At 31.8% G+C, this 21,009-nt stretch overlaps 2 protein-coding genes and 1 long non-coding RNA gene across 4 annotated transcripts in view; 1 reads left to right on the top strand and 2 right to left on the bottom strand.

Annotated features, from left to right (window-relative positions):
• LOC149483872 (CYFIP-related Rac1 interactor A) overlaps nucleotides 1-11,992 on the top strand; it is a 32,518-nt gene extending 20,526 nt beyond the window's left edge. Inside the window, exon 4 of the mRNA XM_089701364.1 lies at nucleotides 9,414-11,992. Coding sequence (XP_089557490.1) covers nucleotides 9,414-9,678 — 265 coding nt within the window. The 3' untranslated portion in view covers nucleotides 9,679-11,992. The remainder of the gene's footprint in view (nucleotides 1-9,413) is intronic.
• On the bottom strand, nucleotides 2,748-4,203 carry LOC149483874 (uncharacterized). Its single transcript, XR_016316357.1, has 3 exons — nucleotides 3,909-4,203; nucleotides 3,333-3,577; nucleotides 2,748-2,841 (listed from the first exon to the last, which is right to left on the bottom strand). It is a non-coding gene; the product is annotated as an uncharacterized LOC149483874 (long non-coding RNA).
• Nucleotides 11,973-14,165, bottom strand: Cnep1r2 (CTD nuclear envelope phosphatase 1 regulatory subunit 2). Of its 2 annotated transcripts, none has more exons than XM_089701367.1 (4): nucleotides 13,967-14,165; nucleotides 13,683-13,754; nucleotides 12,736-12,870; nucleotides 11,973-12,207 (listed from the first exon to the last, which is right to left on the bottom strand). In XM_089701367.1, the coding sequence occupies exons 1-4, from the start codon at nucleotides 13,992-13,994 to the stop codon at nucleotides 12,044-12,046; spliced, it is 399 nt and encodes a 132-aa protein (XP_089557493.1). In that variant the 5' UTR covers nucleotides 13,995-14,165; the 3' UTR covers nucleotides 11,973-12,043. The 2 variants fall into 2 exon arrangements, with proteins under 2 accessions (XP_089557493.1, XP_089557491.1); XM_089701365.1 differs by having other exon boundaries at nucleotides 13,683-13,766.
• Between the last annotated feature and the right edge of the window lie 6,844 nt (nucleotides 14,166-21,009).

Raw genomic sequence — 21,009 nt, forward strand, 5'->3', positions numbered from 1 at the left:
ATTACTTCGAAATAGAATATTTTCAAACTTTAATCAATCGTGATTCATGTTATTTTACACGTTCACTGCGCCATCATTATCAAAGAACTTTCAGCTGGTGCTTTGGAGACCTAATAGATCTCGAAACTTACCAACCCTTTGGTGCGTTTGAGACCTAATCAGTCTCCTAAAGATAAAATTTTGAAAATAATTTATATCTTCCAGAAAACAATGACATATACTTTGAAGTTTTTGTGGATGAAAGATAGTCTATTGTTTTATATTTTGCTAGGTTCGCACGCAGTTATGACATTTGAATAAACTACAAATACCAAAAAAAATTAGATATCGATTGTATCTCGTACCGCAACCAAAGATAGTTCAATATGTGTAGTAAGTAGTGATGGGAATGTCAGTTGTCGATTGAAATAGTTTTATTAATTATGCAAAGTGTTTTTCATTTAAACATGGTAAGCAAATTGATTGCTTGTATTGCGCGCATATGGTAAAAATTCGTTTTCCGAAAATTTTCCAAAATTTTTATTATACTGGACGATGCAGCAGTATAATCCGGCTTTGATTTTTTGTTCTTCTCCGTAGATACTGCTTTCCGAATCGGTGGTAAATGTTAAAAAATATGTAATGACGTTTCAAAAGTGCTTGTAGAAGAAGTCTAATTGAATAAATAAATGTTTGAGTTTGAGTTTGTTAGAAATCTCACCAAAATAAATAGATTTTTTACACTTTTTTCTTTTAAAAGAACTCATTGTTTATAAAAAATAATCAACACCTAGATACCCGAGTATTATTTCCAAAAAGAGCGAGCTCCCACATCGATGCTAGGACAACATTAAACCGAATCACGCAGCGCCCGCTCCGTCTACCCTCCCTCTCTTGCGTCTACGAGGCCTACGATTCCACGAGTACCGACATATCTCCTCACGCAAGGAATGAATATAATTACAGTACTGTGCGTTAGGGACCTAATCCATCTCTAATTTATTTTTTAATGTTATTGAACTCAGCTTTAAGTAGGAAGCAAATATGTATATTTGTCCTACTCATACTTAAAGTACTTTACAAGTTAGATCCTCCCGCAAGGAGTGAAAAAACACGATTATATTCAACGCACAAAACAAAAGTCCTGCAAGGGATCTGATAGATCTCGTAATGCAGCGAACGTGTTAAAATGTTTGTATTCTTTATAAATTCGAAATGAGTTTCAGATTAAGAAGATTCTGTAAGATTGTGTCTATTAGCAGTTACTGCCTACAGATATTCTGTTGTATTATTTTATTTTTAAAAACTACACGTTTACATCAAAGAGAGTTTAACTTGAAAATATTTCCTAAATCTATTAGTTTAATTTCTTCTTTAATAGATTGTGAAGCGTTTATTGATATTCCAGTTTTTCCTGTAAAATTGACTTAGTAAATGAAAGATACTATGCTGTATTTACTCTATTTGATTCACAGCACGCACAAAAGGGCGTAATTTTAGGTGCTTCAATTTATGGATATAATTTTCTCGAAAGCCCTATCGTATTTGATCACATAGAAATTTCCAATATAACAAACAATCCTGCAATATTTTATATTCAATGCAAAATTGACTCGACAAATGTTTGCACTCGAGCCGGCCGGCGCGTTATTGGCGCAAGGGCAAATTTATTGTGTAAGGGCGTTTGTCCACTACAAGGAATTTTACGGTCCGGCATTCCGATTTTTTACGGTCCGGTACGGCACGCTATTAATCTAAATGCTAGCTTGTCCACTATACGTAATTTTACTGTCCGACATTTCACTTTTCCCTATTCCGGATGGTTTTTTGAGTTTACGAGTCGCTGTAGGTATAATTGTTTTCGAGTGCCCACTTTCTTGAATTTTACTCTTTTTATTGCATATGCCAATTGAAAGCAAGCTCTTGTTTTACTTTCTTTTAGCTGGCAATGAGATTTGAGAAGTCGGTATTGTTATTTTATATACATTGACCAAGCATTGACCTATAATTATTATCTAAGTAAGTGTTGGTAAGTTAAAGTTCAAGTGGGAATAGCTTTTAGCTCCTCGTCACCGATTAAAATAAATAAGTGAAACACGCATTTTAATTTTTAAATCTCTTACGGAACTTTACTTTTTATTATAACGAAGTAATTTAATATTTCACCTTCTATATTTTTACTCGTTTCTTGTAAAATGCGAAAACAATCATTTATACCGCCAAACTTCCTTGAACTGTACCGCACTGATCCGAGTAAAGACGGACAGGTGCACAAGCAATTCATCGGTTTTTTCATGCCACACCGGACCGTAAAAAATCGGAATGCCGGACAGTAAAATTCCTTGTAGTGCACAAGCGCCCTTAGGGCGTTTGTCCACTACAAGGAATTTTACGGTCCGGCATTCCGATTTTTTACGGTCCGGTATGGCACGCCATTAATCTATATACTAGCTTGTGCACTATACGTAATTTTACTGTCCAACATTTTACTTTTCCCTATTCCGGATGGTTTTTTGTGTCTACGAGTCGCTGTAGGTATAATTGTTTTCGAATGCGACGACGCGGTTGGCGCAGTGGTAATGTAACTGCCTACTGAGCCGACGGTCCCGGGTTCGATCCCCGGTCAGGGCAAATATTTGTGTGATGAACTCAATTATTTGTTCTGGGGTCTGGGTGTTATTATCTATATATGTATTTATTAAATATTATATTTATCGTCGCCTAGTACCCACAACACAAGCCTTAATTGAGCTTTCTGTGGGACTAGCCTCGTAACGCCCAGGCTATTTTTACCAAACATTGGCTTGCAGCCCAAGTACCTTTTAAAAGGTTCACATGGTGCGGACCCGGAGGTGATGAAATCTAAAAAAAGTGCCTTATTATTTCCGTATGAGCGTGGGATTTTTTCTGCATGTAAATGAATGTCAGTGGAAGGTTTTGAGACACTAAATAACCCCAAATTCGTTATTCTTTATTTAGGCATATGGGCTTTAATGTATTACAAAACCCGATTTCGCAAAATTCGTATTTTTTAAATTATTGATTAGCGGTAGACAATATAGGGTTTATTTTATATTACAAAAAACAATGAACATAAATATTTGGATTAATACATGTCTTCCAAAATTTTAATGACCAAAAAGATATCTCACACTAACAATCTGAGAAAAAAATATCAATTTTTGAACAATATGATCATTATTTTCTGTACTTATTATTTTTAAAGGCTAGTTTATCACGTGTTTTAGGATTTCTATCAGAAGAAATCCACCACTTCCAACAGATGACAGAAGCAAAAATTAGCAAGTTTCTAAATTGGACCCAAAAACACTATATAATAGCAACCCATATACCTTTTAAAATCAGAATGATAGTAGGTAAATTGATATATTTCTATAGAAATTTTAAATAATTTCGCAAATAAGAGTTGGTTTTTAATAAAAAAATATTATTTTCAGATTCTTCAGAACTGGAAGAGCTTTCTTGGTTTTGGTTTATATGTTGTAATCCTCATCTCCAAATAGTTCATACTCTTCTATATCTGACTGATTTAATACTTCTAAAGCTTCTTCGATTTGCTCATCTCTCATTGGGTTACCTGAAAAGGATAGGTACTAAAATATTCTGTAACAGACTAAATAATTTACTTTATATTATGAAGGAGAAAACGGTCTAAATCATAAGTTTCAAAGGCAAATCAAATTGATTAGTGGTTTATTCCCTTATACCTTTTAAAATCCAATAATATGTTAATACTCTTATACCTTCTAAAAGGTATCCAGATTTTACGAGGTTATTTTACACGCATATTCTTTATTTTCGCGTAAATCTAAATGTAATTATAATATTTACTTATTTGTCAACAAGCAGAGTAAGATACTCTCAGTTAAAAACCTAAGATTGCATCAATAATCATGGATTGAACTTACCACGTCCTCTAGTCAGTCAAGATGGCCAGACTTTTCGCCGGAAATTACATATATTTTATTTTTCTATTGGCACTATTGCTTAACCATAGACAAAAACATACTTTCCAGTAGCCGGATAAAAAACAGTAATTAGATTTGGCGCGTAATTTAAAATGTTACGGCGTTTTCAAATCAGATACTGTCAGATACCTTTAAAAAGGTACCGTGGGCGTTTATGTCATAAAGTTGGATAACAGCTTGGGCCGGTACCACTATCGAGCTGCATGCCTTTTAATAGGTATCTGGGCGTTACGAGGCTAGGTCGATTTGTGTAATAATGTCCTATAATATTTATTATTATTATTTATATTTATAATGCCCACTTGCTTGGATTTTACTGTTTTTACTGCATATGCCAATTAAAAGCAAGATTTGAGAAGTCAGTATTGTTATTTTATATACATTGACCAAGCATTGACCTATAATTATTATCTAAGTAAGTGTTGGTAAGTTTAAGTTCAAGTGGGAATAGCTTAATTAGCTCCTCGTCACCGATTAAAATAAATAAGTGAAACACGCATTTTAAATCTCTTACGGAACTTTACTTTTTATTATAACGAAGTAATATAATATTTCACCTTCTATATTTTTTACTCGTTTCTTGTAAAATACAAAAACAATCATTTATGACAGCATTATACCGCCAAACTTCCTTGAACTGTACCGCACTGATCCGAGTAAAGACGGACAGGTGCACAAGCAATTCATCGGTTTTTTCATGCCACACCGGACCGTAAAAAATCGGAATGCCGGACAGTAAAATTCCTTGTAGTGCACAAGCGCCCTTACGAGGTGTCACATTACCACCGCACGGACACAAATGTCATTACGTGGACATATCGATTACTGTTTACTGATTTCCGCTAGCTATTAATGTATTACCACAGAATATATTATGTAGATGTAACTGCACAGTTTAAAACAAAGTCGCGTCGGGCGTCCCCTTATGTCTTTTCCTTTTTAGGATTAGATCTTAAAAACTACGCAACGTAATTTGATGCACTTTTTAGATAGAGTGATTAAAGAGGAATATTTTAGTATAATTTTTATTTGTTAAGTTTAAGACAAAGCTGGCAAAGTCACATGCGGAAAGCTTAGTACCTATATTAAAACAATTATTGAGTTATCTGTGGTATTAATATAAGCGCTTGGATAATTCGTGGTATATGGTAGTCTTGCAGATTACATATTGTTCTACGGATGCTATGGTTGCAACTTGCTATCGACATGCAATAAGTGTTGCCATGTTTTTATCCCTTTTGAAGAGGATACAATATATGTAATTTAATTGAGATTTTGAAATTGAGTAAAATTAATAATTAAGATTTTTTATTGACATTTTGTAATAAATATAAAAAATAAACATCGAAAGAAGGGATTGCCACATCTCACCTAAAATTGATACTTAATACATATTTGCAAAAAACGCAGTAATGTCAGTCAACATTATAAAGGTGCATAGATACTATATTATCTGAAAGTAGGCAATGATTGTTATCTTACAATTTACCTGAATAATAGGAATTTTATACAGTTTTTTGTTATAGATAGTATGAGTTATTTTTACACGAACTCCTTCAGTGATAAGTCTGTTCAATTATTTAAATATTCAGTTCAGAATTGAGTGAATGAAAATTTTTAAATATCGGACAACAAATCACGTTCAGGACGCGTTCACCGTCCTATGACGCTACACCCACTTCCTTATCAAAACGTATTCGGGAGATACAAAGGAGCGAACGTTGATTCATTTGTACAATTCGTACATGCTAATATCAGCGTTGTTTTAAAGTGATAAGAATGAATATTGCGTGTAGTGTTTGTTGTTTGGTGTACGTTACGCGCAATCGGCTCGCGCCATTGAAAGTGACAATAGCAACGTGCGCCTTGAATGACAATAACATTGGTAGTTTTTAATCGATGTTAGAGTTTCGTTTGTATCACTTTGTATATGATTACTTGATTAGTAATATTCATATTTTATTAAGGGCCGATTTTTCAATCCATGATTTAAAACTTATTCGCCCAATAAAGCATTACACGATAACATTATAGTCCTTTCCACCTAAGATGATTTCTGTGACACATCGATTTTTGACACGTATAGAGATGTCGGTTACTGAAATCGTATCAATTGTTTCTAATAATCGATAATATTCTATATGGAAATGAAATCGATTTGAATAAAGTACCAAAATTAGTTTTTTCGGCATTTCGCCAACAATTAACTAAGGAAACTTAGCAAACAACAGCAACAAAAAGTCAACAATAACAATTAGTAACAATAACAGAATACCACGTAAAGTATCAATATAAAAATGCAACTTGTATACAAGGCTGACGCACTCGTACAGACGATTGACTCGATTGACAAACGATCACAAGATGGGCGCCGATTATATGATTTTCCAACTCTATGATTTTTCAACGATCCATTTCATGTACACGAATTTCTTAGTTATTATATTTTTGTGTTATTTTATTTTATTTTTCATTATATTAAACTAAACAATACTGTTTTTTATTTATAAGCTTACGATCTTTCATTTTTATATTTTTGGTAATAATGCCGCCATAAAATAAAAATATTATGCACTAAAATTATTTTGGCTTTTTAAACATAAAATACGTAATTCGGAACACGATGAAGTGTCACAGGAATCATCCTAGGTGAAAAGGACTATAAAATGTCACCCGTAAACTGTCAAATACAGGCAAAGAATACATTTTTGAATTGGTAGTTTAATACGTTATTTTACGAATAAGTATTAGCCAAGGATTGAAAAATCAGCCCTCAATGATACAAAAATCGTATTGACAAAGCAAGATACTTAATAAATAGGATGTAGAAGTAATATGTAAATGATTGGGTGGGCTCTGATGAAAAGTCCAAGTTTTGTAACAATTACAATTTTATTAACTAACGGTTTCTTGACCTAATATCCCATTATAGCCATAGCCCAGGTAGATCGTCATTAATCAAGACCATCAATGAAGTGGGCGGAATACTTAAAAAAAAAATATAACTAACATTAGAATCTATACATATAATAAATCTGTACAAGGGTCAATTCTGTACATTGAAAATATTGAAAAAATAAATAGCAGGGGGTGTTACTGGATCGATACCAAACCCAAATATGTGATTAAAAAAAATTTTGTCTGTCTGTCTGTATGTAAAGGCATCACGTAAAAACTAACGGTTCGATTTCGATGAAACTTGGTATAATTATACCTTATTATCCTGGGCATAAAATAGGATACTTTTTACCCGACTGCCAAAGAAGGAGGGTAATGTTTTTCGAGTGTATGTAAGTATGTATGTATGTCTTTTCCTTTGTGACCACCTGTAGCCTAAACGGCTTGATGGGTTTTGATGTATGAGGTATCGTTAGATTTGTCTTGATTACGGGAGTGTCATAGGATACATTTTATCCTAAAAGTCCCACGGGATAAAGACATAATAATATTTTTTCTAAATTTCCCTTTAAAAAAATATGTATGCGTGTGCAGTCGGGTATTTTGTTTTTTTAATAATAATTGCTTGTTATCCCGGAAAAATACGTAGAAATAAATAAATCTTAATTTTTCCGCGCGGACGGAGTCGCGGGCGGAAGCTAGTACGTAATAAATTTAGAAAATAGTACAGACGCAGAATCAGAAGTAGCGGAATAAAGTAGGATATAATGAGTAATGAATGCCAAAGATTTTTTTATTTAAAACGAATTATTTACATGCCAATTAAATAATGAATGAAAAACTTACTAAACATTAGAAACTGAAAGCAATACAATTAAGTCATTCTAATTAAAGAAAATAGAAAACGATAAAATGCAAGTCAATCTACTCTACTACTAATGAAAAAAAAACGACACATACCTTTTGGTGTACAATAATATATGTACACGAAAAGCTACTTCCACAGTCGAAACTAATTATATATTTTCATCAAGTACAAAAAGCTCTAATTAGTTTTATTGCCTATGATTGGCTCGCGACTAACGGATGTCGGATGCACTGTGGTTTTGCAATCAAATAGATGGGAGCGAATAAATAATTTTCCTGTTCTAACTATACGGTTGTAAATCGAGCTGTTTAGAGCAAGGGGGTTAACGATTTCTGCAGTCTTTGTTTGTAACTTTATGTTACGTAAATGTGTGCACTGTTTTACGATTAACTATAAGTTGTAATAGTTGTGAAGTATAATTATCTATGGTTCAATATTACGTTGGCTGTGGTAATAAATTGATTTGGGTAGGTATTGTTAATAGAGGTAGGTGGAGTAATAATGATTATTGAGAATTGTTGGTACCTAAGAGAAATGTTCAAATACATGTAAATTAGCTAAACATATAGCTATGTAAATAGATGGTTTGTTTTGATGGATATTATTAAGGGGAGAAGTCTTGTAACATGTAACTACAATAGAGAACCCAAAAAACACAAAATATGTTGATTAAAATTGAAATATATAAGTAACATACCGGCTACAAATTACAATCATAGTTAACCAACACGTTTTTGAATTCCAAAATCAATTACAAACAGATAACGCAGCCGACAAATCTTTTCAGAGATTACAGACTAAATACAGAATCTGGGCTTTATTTATTACAAGTACATTATTGTAACAAGCTTTATTTATTTACACATAGTTGTAGCGGCCGTTAAAATATAGGAAACGGCTAACTGTACATATTTTATGTACGCTCCAAATGTGTATGTAGGTGAAGCAATACGGAACATGTAAACCTTAATTTATTAGAGCTAATTATTAGGACATCAAAATGTTACGCTTTTACTTGCTTCCGCCTGCGATTGTGCGGAGTTAAAGATAAAAAATTATGCGTTCAGAGTCCAGAAAATTGTATGAATATTGTATTGTATGGATGTTTGGAGCTGCGTAAAAACAGCTGAATGGTTTTTGGTAATTTAGGAACAGGGAGTCAGTTATAAAATATACTAGGAAGATATCAAAAAGCCTAAACAGATAAATCGTAAACTTTTGCAAATTAGACTTATTTTTAAATGCAGTTCTCTATAAAAGATTAAAGATCGAATAAGTTCGTAATAAAATATCCGCGATATTATTATATTGACAGTACGAGTATTATTTGAATCCTACAGAACATTTAGATAGTTAAGCGATATTTAAAATCGATAAGCAAATGGTCAGTTTCGCCGTTCCCTTGGCTAATGTGTGTGATAAGCTGTCGTGACCGAAATTCGGTCAGGACACTGTTTCACAATGTAGGACAGTATACATACCTACTAAAGGTATATGTACCAGTTTCACTTTAAAAATTGATCAAAATCACCATTAATTAATTAATATTACATATTATTAAAATTTGTAATTTCTAGAATCCTTAAATTATTAAAATCTAAATAGGATGATTAAATTATTAAAATAATAACAGCTAATTAATTTGAGAATATTTTAACGTGTCCCTTATATCTTTTCAGCAAACTAGTGGCACAGTTCAGCCGCGAAGAAACGTCATTGCTCGTACTACGCGTGATGGTCGGTTTGATCATTCTCTACGACTGGGTGCACCCTTCAGGCGCGTTCTGTCGTTCCTCCTCAGTAGATGTCAAGGGCTGCGTCAAATTCCTTCAACAGCAACCCCCACCCAAAGCCGAGCCACTCCTAAACGCTCTCCGATACACGACAAAACACCTCAACAGCCAATCCACGCCCAAGAATATAAGAGCCCTGCTAGCTGCGTGAGGACAGCATTCCAGCCTTGCATGTTGTTGTGGGGAATGATGTGACAATAAATATGGGGATTTCTCGTTGGCATTTGTTTTGCGTCGTCGTTAGCAGGTTGTGGCGTGATCTATAGATTCCAGTTTAATCGAGCGTCAAAAGTTCCTCCATACGAGATCAAGCCACAACCTTTATTCTAGTGAAATAGGTTAAGGTCGAGAATATGTATAAGGTGTGACGTTTTCCTAAGTTTCCTGTTTCTACGTGATAACAGATATTCCTCGTGCGTTTATTGAGCTATATTTATTTTTGATATTTTCTGCAACACTTTTTTGATTCCGGCAGCCTTAGAGTGGTCTATGTAATTATTGTTGCTACGATACATCGCTGCACGAACTAGTGACACCACGTAGATGAAGCTTTAAAAGCAAATATATATTTTTTGAGAAATCATTCCCTTACCCCACACAAATGCAAGGTTACTATACTTTGTCACAACTCTTTCAGAATTTATAATACCTATTTGCAAACTGTTAGATTAAGATGCTAGTTTAAATTTATCCGAATATTATAAACATATTGTAATAAGTGTATTAATGAAAACTTCTGATTGGTTACCACAAATATTGTGCAAGCAATACTAACTTCCAGTGACTTTTCCCTTCGTGTATAACTTATGAATATATTTACTGAAGTAAGTGGGAATAACAGCAAAATAATAATAATTAAATATATTTAATGATAAAGATACACAGTAAGGGTGGAATAAAGTAAAACTAGAATCTATGAATAAAATATTTTTGGTAACCCAACGAATTAATACTAACCTATTTCTAAGGCGTCCAAAGAGGCAAGAACAAACTATAATAGTTTGTCATAGAAAAAATGTAAGGAAATTGCACTATTCATAGTTACTATTTGGATATATTTAAAATATGAAGGATAGAAAATAATATGTGGTATCGAAGCAGACTAGTGTTATTGAATCAAAGTTGCATTTTAATATAAAAATATGGTCAAAAATGTATTTTATGGTACGCCTTATGACTACTGATTTTAAATAATAATCAATAAATAAGATACGTGTACACTGCCTCAATGTTATCAAGTGATTTTTTTAAATATATAATGTTTACTAGTACAATATTATTATTTGAGAAATTTTACAACTGATATTTTTACATAATATTATTGTTAACTACTTATAAAATGCTGCGTACGCTCAAATTTACCCGATCAAAACTTTGATTAAATATACAAATATATAAAAAGTCATTAATTAAAGATCCAAGACTGTATGAAAACAAACAAATTTTAAAAACCTTAGGAAGTTTTAAAATAATTCATTACCAAATACAACACAATGGATTCTTACGTATGATTCCGATCGCGATATAGTTTGGCATTCTAGTCTTCCATTTCAAACAATTTCCTACCAGTGATTTTATTTTATACGAATTTATATTAACCACAAATCCAATTTTTGTTGTCACAGGGTAACGCACAAAATAATACTTCCTAATAAAATAAAATCAAAACAAATATCTCATACAGTTATCTGTATAGCATTTACAAAATTTTCCTTCATGCATTTAGTATTAAAACTTGTATTGAATATATTAAATCGATTTAGAATGTTAGTTAAATGTATTACTTGCACAAATAGCACATTATTGTTATTTATTAGTGTAGTGAATATCTTGTTGAGATGTTTTCGTAATTATTATAGTTATGTCCAAATATGCAACCCTTTACTTTAAGGAATTGTACAATCGTCACTGCCCAGTTGATGATATTTTTGAGATTTTTTCAAAGGCAAATTGTAGTCGAAATAAATATTAACTTTAGTATTAGAAGTGGAAATTTTATACATACAATATAACTTGATTACTATTGCGTTAATATATTATGTAGTCAGAATTAAAATTATATCGTGTGTATAAAATCCTCATATTTATGAGACGAAAAAGTCCGGAGATTAGAAATAAAATACTAGATGAAATGTTTGAAATTATAAGTCGCAAATTCGAATATTACTCTGTTATAATAATTATTATTGTCTATTTGAAATGCACTGTCATTATTTATATTTACTTAATATTAAACTTGTGATATAATTGCGCTATTAGATTGCAAATAAATACATATTTTAAATTTCCTATATCTATTTCTATGTAATAGTGAAAATGTATAGTGAAATATTGCTGCTTCTTAAATGTTTCGATACCGTTACGTCGTTTAGGGTTAATTTTTTAAGTTTTCAACTATTTATTGTATATAATAAACACACCAAAGTTATAAATAATAAACATGAATAGTATCTCATAAATTGTTTTATTTGATAACCTTAATGAATAGGATAGAAAACAATTGGAACTTAATGGAACTAGTGACTAAGACAGGTCATGTTGTTTGCTGGCCGAGGTTTGAGGATCAGTTTTCCTGTTTCATCGCATGACATGTTGAAATCATTGAGCACTGAACGAGTCCTTGCTGTTATAATACTGGGCGCAATCACTTTCCTATGTACTCCCATCATGAATAATAACACTGGAAAAAATAATTAATCATCATTAAATAAAATAAAGTCACCATGAATTTTGGTTTTGTTTGCACAAATTAAAGGTAAAAGGTAGTTTATCTTGTAAAAATACACAATGTATGTCTGATGTCACAGGACAAAGGTTGATCAATTAATTATTATTATCAAATCTAATTATAGTACAAAAATAAATAAATAAATAGTACAAAATTAGAATTTTCTAACCACAAAGAAATAAAATTAATTATTTTAAGGCAATAAGTAATTACAATATGTAATTACTTATTGCCCTAATAAATTAAATGCTCATAATATTAGGACACACACTTTAATGCATAGTGTTATTTTGAATGTAGGGTTATTTCGAAAATATGCCCTTTTAACACGAAATAAGCTTTTGAATATAAAACTATGGAACAATGCGTTGATTATTATAACAAACACCAGCTTTGTATTAATTATAAATTATTACATCCACTCTTCACATTTTTCTAAAGCACCTAGTTAATATAAAATGTAAAATTCATAAAAATTACCTAGCAGTGTAGATGTGACGGCGAAAAAGGGGTGATTCCATAGTGACTGTGTGAGTGATACCACCGGAGTGAGGGGGTCCGTGAGCCAGTGCCACGCTGCAATTGCAGTACACAGTGACACTGCCGCTAATACAACTGAAACATTTGTTTATTAGCATTGAGATATACATATTATGGAGACGACACCGCCTACATTACTTATGTTCCGCTCAACATACGCCATATGGCGTAACTGCACGCTAATTTTTTATTTGTTTTAAAGTGAAACGCATCAAATATGCCTTCGTGTGTGTTACGATATTGCACAAATAATACGGAAAAGTGCAAAGGAATAACTTTCATCGGTAAGTACCTAACTAAATAATAATTTTTAAAACTTAGTTAAGAGCAAAAAAATGGCGCACAGATTTTGTTTGTGGTGTCTTTTCCATATGTAGTAATATTATCTCAATGTTTATTAGTCACCTTCAAAATAGATACATAGCATAAAGCTAAGCCACTCCCCGCATGTCTTTATGTATGCATGCTTACATCATTAAAACTACACAACGAACTTGGATACTTTATATTTAATAGATAGAGTGATTCAAGGGGAATTTTTAGCATATAATTTAGCTGAAGCTGTGGGCGGAAATGTTAAATAGTAACTAGTAAAAAGGATATGCAAAATATTATGACTGTGCTCAATTTCATTTAGAATGAAAATCAATCTATATAAATTTTCACAAATATAATAGTAGGAATTTACTTACTATGATAATTAAATTATTATTTTTCTTTTTTACTTAAATGTTCTAAAACTAAATGTATTGGATATTTTTATGAATATTTTGTCTAGAATAATTTTGGATTTTCTAAACAATATTTTTTTTAGTTATTACTTCACACAGACAAACAATAGTAATGGCATTGAACATGTATTAAACTAGTAAAATTAGTGAACTTACTTCTCCATCTAGTGGTAGCAGGCTGCAAGCAAGCTATGACTTCAGTAAGCCGCCTCTCAAATGCCTTTAAGTCTGTAAGAACGGCTTAGAAATATTAGATTTTGTTATAATTGCAATGTCTTCAAACAAACGACAGTTTAGGGAAATACATCATTTTCTTATGTATGGCAGATCACGAAAAACATTTCAATGATTATCTAGTCTTGAATATAAACTAATTACATTGTAATTAATATTTTAGAAGGCGTTTTAATTTGAAATGAATGTAAGTAAAAACATCTTACCATCACATGCAGTTTGTTCTAACGACATTCTAACTTATAAATCGTACTGACACATTATCAGAAAGTGGTATCCTTAAATGTAATTTGATATATAAGCTTTATTTTATCTGGTTTTATAGAAATTTTTGATCTGATAAATCAGAAATTAATATTTATTCGATTTGACATCGGTTATGCGACTTGACACTGATAACTGACAAGTGACAGACAGAATGAAACGCGACGTGACATTGATTCGTACCTAGACCACAGATAATAATTGCAAATTTGCATTGGTTTGCAATCTTTTTGCAATCATTCATTCGCCATGAATAGAAAATATATCATAAAAACTAAAAACTAAAATAAATCAAGTTGTGCGGGCACAAAGTTGCATACAATCACAAAATCACTTGTTAACAGAACTTTTAATTTACTTAAACGGAAGACCAGTGCAAACTTAGCACCCCATCTATGGAATTTTGGGTCGAAAATGACCTTGATCGTTAGGTCCTTTAAGGTCCACCAATTTTTTCGTTAGGTCCCCTTTAGTTTTTTTTTAAATAATTTTTTAAATTTTAGGTATAAAAAAATTACACTTTAGCACCCCATCCATAGAATTTTGGGTCAAAAATGACCTTAATCTATAGGTCTTCGTTAGGTCCTATAAGGTCCCACAATTTTTTCGTTAGGTCCCCTTTAGTTTTTTTTTAAATATTTTTTTTTTAATTTTGGGTATAAAAAAATTACACTTTAGCACCTCATCCATATCAAAATTGGCGAATTTTATCAAAATCGTATTCTTTACCGTTAGGTCCGTATAGGTCCATCATTGAAATTGTTAAATTATTTATTTTATTAAAATCTATATATTTATAAGAAAGTCGTGTTAGTTACTCCACTTATAACTCAAGAACGGCTGAACCGATTTAGCTGAAAATTGGCAGGGAGGTAGTTTAGAGCCAGGAGAAGGATATAGGATACTAAATATGTACCACGGGCGAAGCCGGGGCACTAGTTATAAAATAATTGAAACCTGCGCATGCGCCTTAGAGCATTAAGACATGCGCACATCATACATAAACAGCGCGAAATTTAAATTGGTATCGTTTCATTTATTAAATCAATAAATAAATCTATACTAGTCACGTCTGGTTCGAAAGATGAGACTGGCTTTTTATTTCGAAAATTTATTTGGCAACACTTAACAGTTAACTGTCATTAAGTTGATGTGTCAAAGCTTGTCAAAGTGATTTTATTTTCTGCGATTTTAGCTTAGGATTTTAGTGATTTCTAATAATTGAAAACTGAGTTGAAAACATGACGAAAACTTTAAACTATGATTAATAAATTTAAAAAGAAACAATTTGAAAGAGATGTAGTAAAGTATTGTTAGGTAAATTCTATCATATAAGTTACAAAGTTCCTATAAAGACTTTAAAATGTCTGTACATGGCCCTTGTGGATTCAATACTTAGTTATTCTCTTGATTGTTATGGACTTACTACTAAAACTAACTTAAACAAATTAGAAAATATGCAAATTAGATTCTTAAAACTCTTGGTGAGTAAAAAAATAAAACATAAATATAAACATAACTATAGAATGCTATTTAAATTTTGTAATATTCTTCCAGTCAGCCTTAAGCACAAATATCTTCTTGCTGTAAACAACCATAGCTCTATTCCTTCTCTTAATCTGTTAAATACCAATCATACAACGAGGTCAGTGACCTCAGGAAAATATGAAGTACCTAGAGTCAACAATTATTTTGGAGATCGAACTCTAGATAAACGTTTACCATATTTTCTCAATAGCTTACCAGAGTACATACGAACAGAAGCAAATATTCACAAATTTAAAAGATTATTAAGGAAACACCTTCTTCAGTCAATAGAATGCTAAAACACAAGCTCATAAATAGATATACCTATTCACTTAATATTATATTTTATAACAGATAATAATATGATATAATATATTTAGTTATAGATAGATATAAAGATATTTTATATAATATATTTAGTTATAGGCTTGATCCCACAGTCAAACTGCATGTGCAGTTTTGTGGGACTTAGACTTAAGTTATTGTAATAATTTGTAAGAATAATTCCAATAAATAAATAATAATAAATAAGGAAAAACACACAGTGTGACTTGATATTTTGATACTTTTCATCTTGATTGCATTGCACATTATATGATTTGTTTAATATTATTATTATTATTTTGCATGGATGATACCAGTAATCCAGTTATAAACTATTAAAGCAACAATATAAAATTGAACGATCTGTCCGTTCAAAATGTTTAAAGACACAAAATCAGTATCTCAACGAGATTTCTTCTATGACCGAACCATGTTATTCATGTTGAAGAGCAGTACAAAAAAAACAAGATGGAATAACTGCAGAAATGGAAGAGTTAATGATGTCAGAGATAATGATAGTGATTCTTATTCTTTATTCGCGGCTGAACGCGGCTTTTAGATTTAATATGATTATATTGATTAAACAAAATTTAATTGTATTTTATTATGTTTTTTATTACTTTCACTAGCTGTTCTTTTTTTTATCTGTATCAGATAACTGTACCAGATTACATATATATAATATTATATAGATGAAGAGTTTGTAGAGGTTGTTAATCTCTCAAAAAAACAAAGCTCGTAATAATAAATTAAAGTATCAAAACTTTATTTCCAACTATAACCTAAGTTACCATTAGGTTACCTTAATATGATGATTTTTTGAATTTGCCGCCTTTTCCAGTCTTATCTTTCGTTAGCCGGACTATCACCACAGTATCACCATATTTCCTACAGTATGGCGACGAATGTACTTGTGCAGAGAAACGGAGGGGAACTGGCGGGGGGTCGGGCGACGCGGGCCGCTTAATGCAATCACGCTGAGTTTGCATTAACTATCGCGAAAGGACGACGCAGTCGTATTTTTTGTGTAATAATTTTATTATACATAGGTACTTACATATTCTATTATGGCGCGCAAAAACTGTTCCGTTTACGGATGTAAATCTACATTGAAATCCCAGAAGGAAACAATATTTCAGAAAGATTGTATTAATAATTGTATCTGTTGAATTAAAATCAAAGCTATGTATATGTTGTCCTCATTATTTTCTAATCAGATTGTACATCCCAATGCGAATGCATTACTTCTTAAATGGTATAATATACAATTAAGAACATCCAAAAATAAAGTGTCCACGTAAATAATATTTAGCAGTGCAATATCTGTAATTATATATTTATGAACAAATGATTACATCAGATTTAATAATCGCAATTATTTTGAATGTACATATGAATAAATGATTTCATCATAATATTAATAATCACAATTGTTTTATTTCCCATTTGTTGCAACCCTAGCGTATTTTCGTGTGGCAGCGTAAGTACCTACGCTGGCGGCGGCATCGCGCGACATCAAAGGCGTTTCCTTACTGTAGGAAATAATATTGTAATACTGTGCTATCACTATCATTATTATATTATACATAGTATAAAACAAAGTCGCTTTCTCTGTCCCTATGTCCCTTTGTACGCTTAAATCTTTGAAACTACGCAACGGATTTTGATGCAGTTTCTTTTAATAGATAGAGTGATTCAAGAGGAAGGTTTATATGTATAATAACATCCATTAAATAGTGGAGAAGTACTGCTATTTTTGAGGTTTCTAATGTGATGTCGTAAAAAATTACCAGCCTTACTTATAAAAACTGACTGATCTGTTGCATAAACACCTCTCAGTTAAATAACTCTCAACTCCTTAAACAATGATTAAAATAATCTTAGGTACTTATAAACCTATCTCAGCAGTCTCTCAACTAAGTTACGTCAATATATGTATTTTTTTCTAGTAACATTATCGAAATAAAACCCGCTATTCACGTAAAACTTGACTAAAAATGTACTTTTTGACAAATATGAATGGTAGACTTTATTTTGTATGACGTTTAACTGACAGGATATTGATAACTTTCAAATTTCAAACATTTGTACAGATTTGAGATTTTTGATAAATTCAAATTCAGTTTTAATTTAAAATGAGTTCAATGATCAATAAACGTTCTCGTTCGACGAATTGGAGTGAGGAGGATAAGGTACGTAATGTACACAAGAAATCTAATAGAATGTACTTATTTCCTTACATGTTTTAATGCTTATTAATAAATATATATTGCTCTTTAGAAAGTGCTTCGAAAATAATTAGTGCTCGAGCGAGCACATATTATATTAGAGAATAAGGATACGTCGACTAATACAAATACAGCAAAAAAACTTGCATGGGAAGATGTTTTGTCTTGGTTATTTTAGTTTTACTTATTCTAACAGTTTCTTGTATTTAATAAATTGTTACAGTGTAATAACATTATTATTGTATTTATATTTCAGTTATAATATCATTTCACTCCATAAAAGGGACTTAAGCCAAATACAAAATCAGTGGAGGAATTTGAAGAAAGCTAAGGCTTCGGAACACAAATTTAGAACGGCAAGAAACATGACAGGCGGGGGACCTCCGCCACCAAGTCCTCCGCCTGAAGATCAAGAGCTTATAGCAGCTCTTCCTAATGAGTTTGTGGTTGATAACAATCCTTTCGATAGCGATGCAACACATGGCCAACAGGTTTATATTTTTTACATTTTCTACTGCTATTATTCCTTAATTTGGAATATCCATTAAGGGATAATAGCGCTATGCATATATAGTTTTTTATTGTGAGATTGAGTAATTATATTTTATATATTTATAGGAAGTTACTAAGGAGTCTGCTGATGATACATTGAAATTGAATGAAAATGATGAAAGCACTGCACATGCATAGGTAATCATATTATATAATAATTTGTATAATATTTTTATCAGTTATGTTATACAAAAATATCAGTATTATAAATAAAATTTATATTATTTTAAAATAATTATTATTTTTTTATTTTTAGCCTGAATTGCCAAATTTCTCCACTGAATTGCCACGTATAAATCCTACACATCATATTTTCAAAGCTAAACCAAAAGAAACGTAAGTATGTAATGTTGAAAATAGAATTTCATGAAATTTCCTGTGCTTATTGTTCAGCTGTGATTTATGTGAAATAATGTTTAATGTTTATGTTATTTTTACAGTGGGAAATCAAATTCCAATTACGAGCATCAATTATTCCTCCTTGCAAAAAAAAGCAGGGAGGAATTAATGAAGCAACAACAAGAGTTGCATCTATTAAGAATAGAGCAAGAGAGGGAGCTTCACCTATTAAGAATAGAACAAGAGAGGGAGCTTCACGAGAAGAAGCTCCAAATACTTGCATTAGAGGAGGAATATTTAAAAAAAATAAATTTTGAAAAATAATAAAATATGGTTTTTATTGATTAAAATAAGTTTCAATATAAATGGCCCTGTTTATATTTTCGTCTTCATCTTCTATATTATCAGGGATAGTTGGATCGATTAATAATTGATTTTCAAGGCCTGAAGGATCTAGAAAAATACAAAATAAAGAATTAAAATATGCTTATTTTTTATGTATTGGCATTATTAAATATACTTTGTTTACATATTAGTTTGCACAAATACCTTGATTTAAAATAGACTCATTAAAGAGTATTGCTAAATTGTGCAAAACTGCACAAGCAACAATAGTGGTCTTGATCACTTGCAGAGACCCTCGCATTGTTTCGTTGAGTATGCGGAATCTTTGCTTCCACACCCCAAAGCAACGCTCTACAGTATTCCTCGTTCGTATGTGACTCAGGTTGTACCTTTCTTCTGCCTGTGTCCTTGGTCTTAATATTGGTGTTAGAAGATGCGAAGTACAAGGATACCCGCTATCTCCAATCAGCTTCCCATGAAATTCATTCTCCTCAAACCTCCGCTTTATTGAGCTTTCTCTATATATGCGGGAATCATGTGTACTTCCTCTCCAGTGACACACAATATCGCAGATTTTAAGGTCAGAGTCACATACTACCTGTAATTATTGTCATCAATATTATTATAAATTAGAAACACATAATAGCACACATAACAATGAAAATTTATTACTTTAAATACACTATGATCAAACTAAAATGTTATTGTACAATGTTCATACTTGAGTGTTAATGGAGTAATGTCCCTTCCTATTAACATAGTACTGTCCAGCCTCTCCACTCACTTTGCGTATCTTAATATGAGTGCAATCTATTGCACCAATGATACGCTTCATCCCGCATATTATGGCCTCAAATTTCCTAATTGCTTTGGCTTCCTCGGTTGAGTTCGACGGCATATTAATATAACGCGAACTTTTAGAAGCTAACGCAATAGCAACATTTCGGGACAAACGGGAAAGTGTCTGTTGACTCATTCTGTGAATGTCAGCACAATCTTCTTGGATCTGTAATGTAATAGATCGTTATACAGGCTTTTCTATTGTATATATCCAAAACTAGAGCACAAGTCACATCTACCTCATGCCGGCCCCAATATCGAATAACTGCCATCACTTGCAGTTCCACTGGAATACCGCCCCCTCGAGTGTCCACGCGAAGGTCATCCCGAATCAAATTAATGATTTGTTGCATGTTATTCTTTCCGAATCTATACCTCGACCGTAGTGTGGCCCTGTGGCCGCTACAAAAAATGTATTGACACCATAGATTGACACTAATACCAGGTTATTTTAATTCTAGGTTGAAAAGTAGGTTTTTAATAAATAAGCACTCTCAGAACAATAGATTTATTTAATAAATGAAACGATACCATTTTAAATTTCGCGCTGTTTATGTATGATGTGCGCATGCCTTGCTCTAAGGCGCATGCGCAGGTTTTTATTATTTTATAATTTTAATAAAATAAATAATTCAACAATTTCAATGATGAGCCCATACGGACCTAACGGTAAAGAATACGATTTTGATAAAATTTGCCAATTTTGCTATGGATGGGGTGCTAAAGTGTAACTTTTTTATACCTAAAATTAAAAAAAAATTATTTAAAAAAAAACTAAAGGGGACCTAACGAAAAAATTGTGGGACCTTATAGGACCTAACGGAGACCTA

The sequence above is a fragment of the Colias philodice genome, chromosome 12 (genome assembly GCF_061535455.1).
Source record: "Colias philodice isolate Cphi_HAF_F1 chromosome 12, ilColPhil1 Martin Lab GWU primary, whole genome shotgun sequence".
Taxonomy (NCBI): Eukaryota; Metazoa; Arthropoda; class Insecta; order Lepidoptera; family Pieridae; genus Colias; species Colias philodice.

Excerpts from the sequence above, each read along its gene's own strand:
- Cnep1r2 (XM_089701365.1), bottom strand. The coding sequence starts at position 13,994 with ATGTCGTTAGAACAAACTGCATGTGATG. Across the intron at positions 13,767-13,966 it reads AGAACAAACTGCATGTGATG|CCGTTCTTACAGACTTAAAG; the intron begins GTAAGATGTTTT and ends AATATTTCTAAG. Across the intron at positions 12,871-13,682 it reads TGCTACCACTAGATGGAGAA|TTGTATTAGCGGCAGTGTCA; the intron begins GTAAGTTCACTA and ends CAAATGTTTCAG.